The 4,985-nt window shown below is 24.9% G+C and overlaps 2 protein-coding genes across 2 annotated transcripts; one reads left to right on the forward strand and one right to left on the reverse strand.

The window, feature by feature from the left end:
* The first annotated feature begins 276 nt into the window (after positions 1-276).
* Positions 277-1,474, forward strand: LOC103308248. The gene is made up of 3 exons (XM_029492113.1): positions 277-451; positions 951-1,104; positions 1,161-1,474. The coding sequence occupies exons 1-3, from the start codon at positions 309-311 to the stop codon at positions 1,356-1,358; spliced, it is 495 nt and encodes a 164-aa protein (XP_029347973.1). The 5' UTR covers positions 277-308; the 3' UTR covers positions 1,359-1,474.
* A 1,406-nt stretch (positions 1,475-2,880) lies between these two features.
* Positions 2,881-4,225, reverse strand: LOC103308247 (myb/SANT-like DNA-binding domain-containing protein 3). The gene is made up of 4 exons (XM_008181319.1): positions 4,055-4,225; positions 3,280-3,556; positions 3,171-3,218; positions 2,881-3,101 (listed from the first exon to the last, which is right to left on the reverse strand). The coding sequence occupies exons 1-4, from the start codon at positions 4,223-4,225 to the stop codon at positions 2,881-2,883; spliced, it is 717 nt and encodes a 238-aa protein (XP_008179541.1).
* Between the last annotated feature and the right edge of the window lie 760 nt (positions 4,226-4,985).

The raw sequence follows: 4,985 nt of genomic DNA on the forward strand, positions 1-4,985 counted from the left end.
AGTAGAGCAGTCTATGAAAAGCATTTTAAAGAATCTGGCTTAAAGATAAAAAACACTAAGGGCCGTATTTATAGTCGATTCTTAAGAACAAGTATTGCTTAAGTCATGCTTATGACTTAAATGAGATTCATAAATAGTACTCGAGCTTAAGAAAAGTACGACTTATTCTGAAGATTTTAAAAAGACAATGGTCTTGACCATGCTTAAGAAATTCTTTTAATAATAATGAATTGTATACGAGGTACGTTCATGATTTTTTTTTTGTTTTTAATCATATCACATTGATTAGTTTTATACAAATTGAAAATATGGATATAATACACTTTGTAGAATCAGTTAATTTTTACAACCGTGCTGAAGAAAATAATGAACGTGTTCCTAAACGATGTATTAGAGACATGCAAAATCCAATTGATTTTTATAACGATAAAGAATTTTTTAACAGATTCAGGTAAGTGAAATAATTTTCAATAGAAATCACCATATTATATGGTCATATGGAGGTCATTTATTTTATTTTTATTTATGCCTAAAGCCAAAGTAAAAAACAAAAATATTCCAAAGGATAATTTATTATCACGTGAGTGAATTTATTATAATGAATAAAAATCAAATGATAACCTACCTATTAATAAAACAATATTTTTTTTAATATTCACTTTTTACAGTTTAATTTGTTGAACACATTTTAATATTTTATTAATACGAAAATATTCATAGTATGAAAAAAAAATTGTAGAGTAATAAAGTGCTTATCCTAACTACCACATAAGCACGCTTATGAATAGCATATATTATAATATAATATCCAAGAAATAATTAAAATGCATTTGTACAGACCGATTATTTTTAGCTATGGACTTAATTCTACCTATATAAATTAAAATATTTACAACAGAAATTATAATTCATAATTTCATCTTACTAAAAATGCAATTTAAAGTTAATAGATTTTCTAAAACTACAGTATTGCAAAGTTTAATGCCCCTCGTATTTAATGACATTGAAGCCGAATTCAATGACAATTCAATGAGAGGCCTTCCAATTCCACCATTATTGAAACTACTTGCAGTGTTACGGTATTATGGAACTGGAAATTTCCAAGTGAGTAGGTAAATTGAGTGAGTAATGATAGTGATCTACTCTATTTTTCATTGCAGATAGTTACTGGTGATTTGGTTGGTATTAGCCAACCAACTATAAGCAGATGTGTAAAAGATATTTCAAGAATAATAGCAAGTAAGTTACCGACTTTTGTAAAGTTTCCTACTACCCTAGAAGGAAAAATACATAATCAAGTGTTATTTTCAAATATTGCTGGTAATTTCAAAATAATTTGTTCATTATGCTTTAAATAAGTATATACACAGTTGAAAAATTATTTTTATTCAGGATTTGTTGGTGTTGATGGTGCAATAGACTGTACCCATATATCAATACTAAATCCTGGAGGTGACCAAGGGGAAAATTTCAGAAACAGAAAAGGCATATTTTCAATAAATGTACAGATTTTGAGTGGACCTAGATGTGAAATACTGGATATTGTAGCTAGGTGGCCAGGATCTGTTCATGATAGTCGTATTTTTAGGTACAAACATGTTTTGTTATAATAATTCTGGGTATATTTTTATAACTCTAGACTTTTCTAGAATGAAGAATGTATTTAAGTTGTAAAAACTGAAATACTCAAAATATATAAAATATATTCCTTAAGTAATAACATATTATATGTTGTTTATTTATAGCAACAGTAATATCAATATAATTTATGAAGAAAAAAAATTACCAGGACGTCTCTTGGGTGATGGTGGTTATCCACAATTGGGATATTTGTTTACTCCTGTGCGCAATCCACAAAATAGAGCTGAAGAAAGATACAATAAAGCTCATATAGCCACAAGAAATACCGTAGAACGACTAAATGGAATAATCAATAGAAGATTTAGTTGTTTATCTAGGAAGTTAGCTACTAAACTAAGTACAACATTGTTAATAATATCCGCATGTGCAGTGTTACACAACATTGCAATATTTAGATATGAAAACCTACCACACACAGATGAAGTTTTGAATAACAACCAAATGTTTCATCAAGAATATAATGGACCACCTAATTTGTATGGAAATATAGTTAGATCAGAATTCATAAATATGCATTTTTCTTAGAATATTATTTAATTATATAATTTGTAAAAATCAACAGAAATACAGCTAATAAACAAATTATAAAACTTATTGAACAAATATTATATTATATATCAGTCTCATAAAAAAGTATATTAAAAAAAAATGGTTACCTTTTAAAAAAATGACTGAAAAGCATAAAAAATATTTATATAATAATAGGCATAACTAAATTAATAAAATACAATTTAATATAGTATCATACATTTTGATACTAGAGAAAACAAATTTTAAAAATTGACTGTAAAGCATAACAAATATTTATATAATAATAGTCATATACCTAATTAATAAAATATAATTTATACTTTATACTTTATAGTATCATAACTTTTGATAATAGAGAAAACAAATTTTAACAAATTAAATATTTAAAAATTAATTGTAAAGCATAACAAATATTTATATAATAATAGTCATATACCTAATTAATAAAATATAATTTATACTTTATACTTTATAGTATCATAACTTTTGATAATAGAGAAAACAAATTTTAACAAATTAAATATTTAAAAATTGATTGTAAAGCATAACAAATATTTATGTAATAATAGTCATACCTAATTAATAAAATACAATTTAATACAGTATCATAACTTTTGATACTAGAGAAAACAAATTTTAACAAATTAAACAATCTTATCAAGTTTAACAATATACAAAATATATTAGGTATATATTATTTTTAATAATTTATTCATTAATAGTTCTTTTTAATAATTCCATTTCTGTTAAATGTTTCTCTTTACGAAAAATTAAATCATTAGAAGCGACTTCAGTTTCAATTTTTCTTCGTTTCAGAAGTTCTCTCTCATTTTCTATTTTTAAAAGTAATTCTTCCTTTAACAAGTTATGTATCTCTTCATCATTAATTTTTTGAATCTCAACTCGTTCAATACGGCTTGTCGCTTCAGCTGACAAGTTTGATTTTTTGTTTTATAAATACTGCCTTGGTAATTCCACTTGTTTTTCAATAGATTTACTTGGGACAGCATTTGTAAAATTTGCATCAGTATCATTAATATTTGAATCTATAAAATAATTTTGTTTTTGAATTTTTATATCTAATTTTAACATTAATTTTGTTATTACCAGATAAATTATCATCACTAGGTTGGATATTAAACTCCAAATATCCATCAGATGTAGTTACACATGTAATATTGTGACTAGCGATTGTATCACTGTCAATGGCCCCAGGAATTTCACATGCTATGTTAGCAAATTCATCGATCAATGGATTCTCTACTAATTTTTCAACTGCTGGTCCACCTCCAGTTCTCAAAACCGCTTGTTTATGAGAAGTTATTTCAGATTTTCTTTTTGTTTTGATGTTGTGCCAGCATTTTTTAACTTGACTTACAGTTCTCTATAAAATTAGTAAATAGTAAAAAAATTGAAAATATGCTAATTTTACTATAGTAGACTACTAACATATAAAATGTAACAAAAATTTTTGGAAGTTCCTAAAATAATGTATTATTTGTATATGCAGTTTGCAAGATTGATTCCAAAAAAAATTATAAATAAATAATAAATTGTTAAAATCAAATAAATTAATAATATAATTGTTTTAAAATAATGATGGGGTGTCAAATTAATTTTAACAAATTGTTCGTATCACTTATAGAAAACTACCATGATTTACCATATTATATTATATAAATAATTGGTAACAAATTAATCTTAGAAGTAGAATTATATAATAGTATAATACCATCAATAGGAACTTAGCAAGCTGTCTAAATATTATTTTTGATAATCAAAATAGGTATAGTCCCTATCTAATACACGTCTTCTACTTGAGAATACTAAAAACGTTAAACAATGATTAAACATAAAATATAATATTTAAAATTCAACTCACTTTTGGATGATCACCACTCGCATTGAAAGTTTTGGTAATACTTTCCCATGCTTTGTTTTTATCGTGAATGCTAAATGCATCGGTTTTCTTATTTTCCACCACTTTATTTAATTGTATCAATTCAATAATTAAAGATTTTTCGGATGCTGAATAGGCAAGTCCTTTACCCATTTTGACTAGTTGTATTTAAAAAAATATTTTTTTTGAAAATGTATTTACATAAAAACGAATATCGTGTAATAATATACAATTCGTGAGTGATAACAGTGATAATGAGTGATAACAATCTATAACCATGTGTGACCATGACTTTGGTTATCAAAATAAGAATAAGAATTACTTTTGCTTATAACTTTTAAAAGTATGACTTAAGCCTGTTTATGAATACTTATGATTAAGCATTACCTTTAAAAGTAAAAGATAAGAATATACTTAAGAATTGATTATAAATACGGCCCTTAGTCTTTTAACTACAAGAACTAAAATATTCTCATTAATATGGTGAAATATGAAATTATACACATTTTTGTAACTAAAAATTAAAAAAAAATTATAAAAAATAGGTCAAAAAGAAGAATATCTACTAAAAAAGAAGCTCAAAAATGTTGTAAAGCTATAGTTGCAACGTTGCAAGTATAAATAATTATATATAAAAATAGAACTATAATTTAGTACTTAATATGTCTGCATTTATTACAGACCTAAAAACAACTCATGATTAATTTAAATTTATACAAAATGTATATAATTGTCACAAAAAATCAGAATACACAAATTTTACTTTCACAAATGGATCAGTTTTTCTTGTTGATACAGTATCTACTTTAATCACAAATTTGACTTGAGCTTTGCAACTTGTGTTTTTAGACAGTCCTCTTTTGTTACTTTCTTTATCAACCTTATGATATGAACTGTGATGGCACACAAAATG

Source organism: Acyrthosiphon pisum, unplaced genomic scaffold (genome assembly GCF_005508785.2).
Source record: "Acyrthosiphon pisum isolate AL4f unplaced genomic scaffold, pea_aphid_22Mar2018_4r6ur Scaffold_20884;HRSCAF=22413, whole genome shotgun sequence".
Taxonomy (NCBI): domain Eukaryota; kingdom Metazoa; phylum Arthropoda; class Insecta; order Hemiptera; family Aphididae; genus Acyrthosiphon; species Acyrthosiphon pisum.

What these genes read in the sequence shown, in the direction of transcription:
- LOC103308248 (XM_029492113.1), top strand. Translation starts at nt 309, where the DNA reads ATGGATATAATACACTTTGTAGAATCAGTTAATTTTTACAACCGTGCT. An exon ending in GAATTTTTTAACAGATTCAG is followed by an intron (nt 452 to 950) that starts GTAAGTGAAATA and finishes TAAAGTTAATAG; the next exon opens with ATTTTCTAAAACTACAGTAT. An exon ending in ATGGAACTGGAAATTTCCAA is followed by an intron (nt 1,105 to 1,160) that starts GTGAGTAGGTAA and finishes TTTTCATTGCAG; the next exon opens with ATAGTTACTGGTGATTTGGT.
- LOC103308247 (XM_008181319.1), bottom strand. Translation starts at nt 4,225, where the DNA reads ATGGGTAAAGGACTTGCCTATTCAGCATCCGAAAAATCTTTAATTATT. An exon ending in TAGTGATGATAATTTATCTG is followed by an intron (nt 3,219 to 3,279) that starts GTAATAACAAAA and finishes ATTATTTTATAG; the next exon opens with ATTCAAATATTAATGATACT. An exon ending in TTTTACAAATGCTGTCCCAA is followed by an intron (nt 3,102 to 3,170) that starts GTAAATCTATTG and finishes CAAACTTGTCAG; the next exon opens with CTGAAGCGACAAGCCGTATT.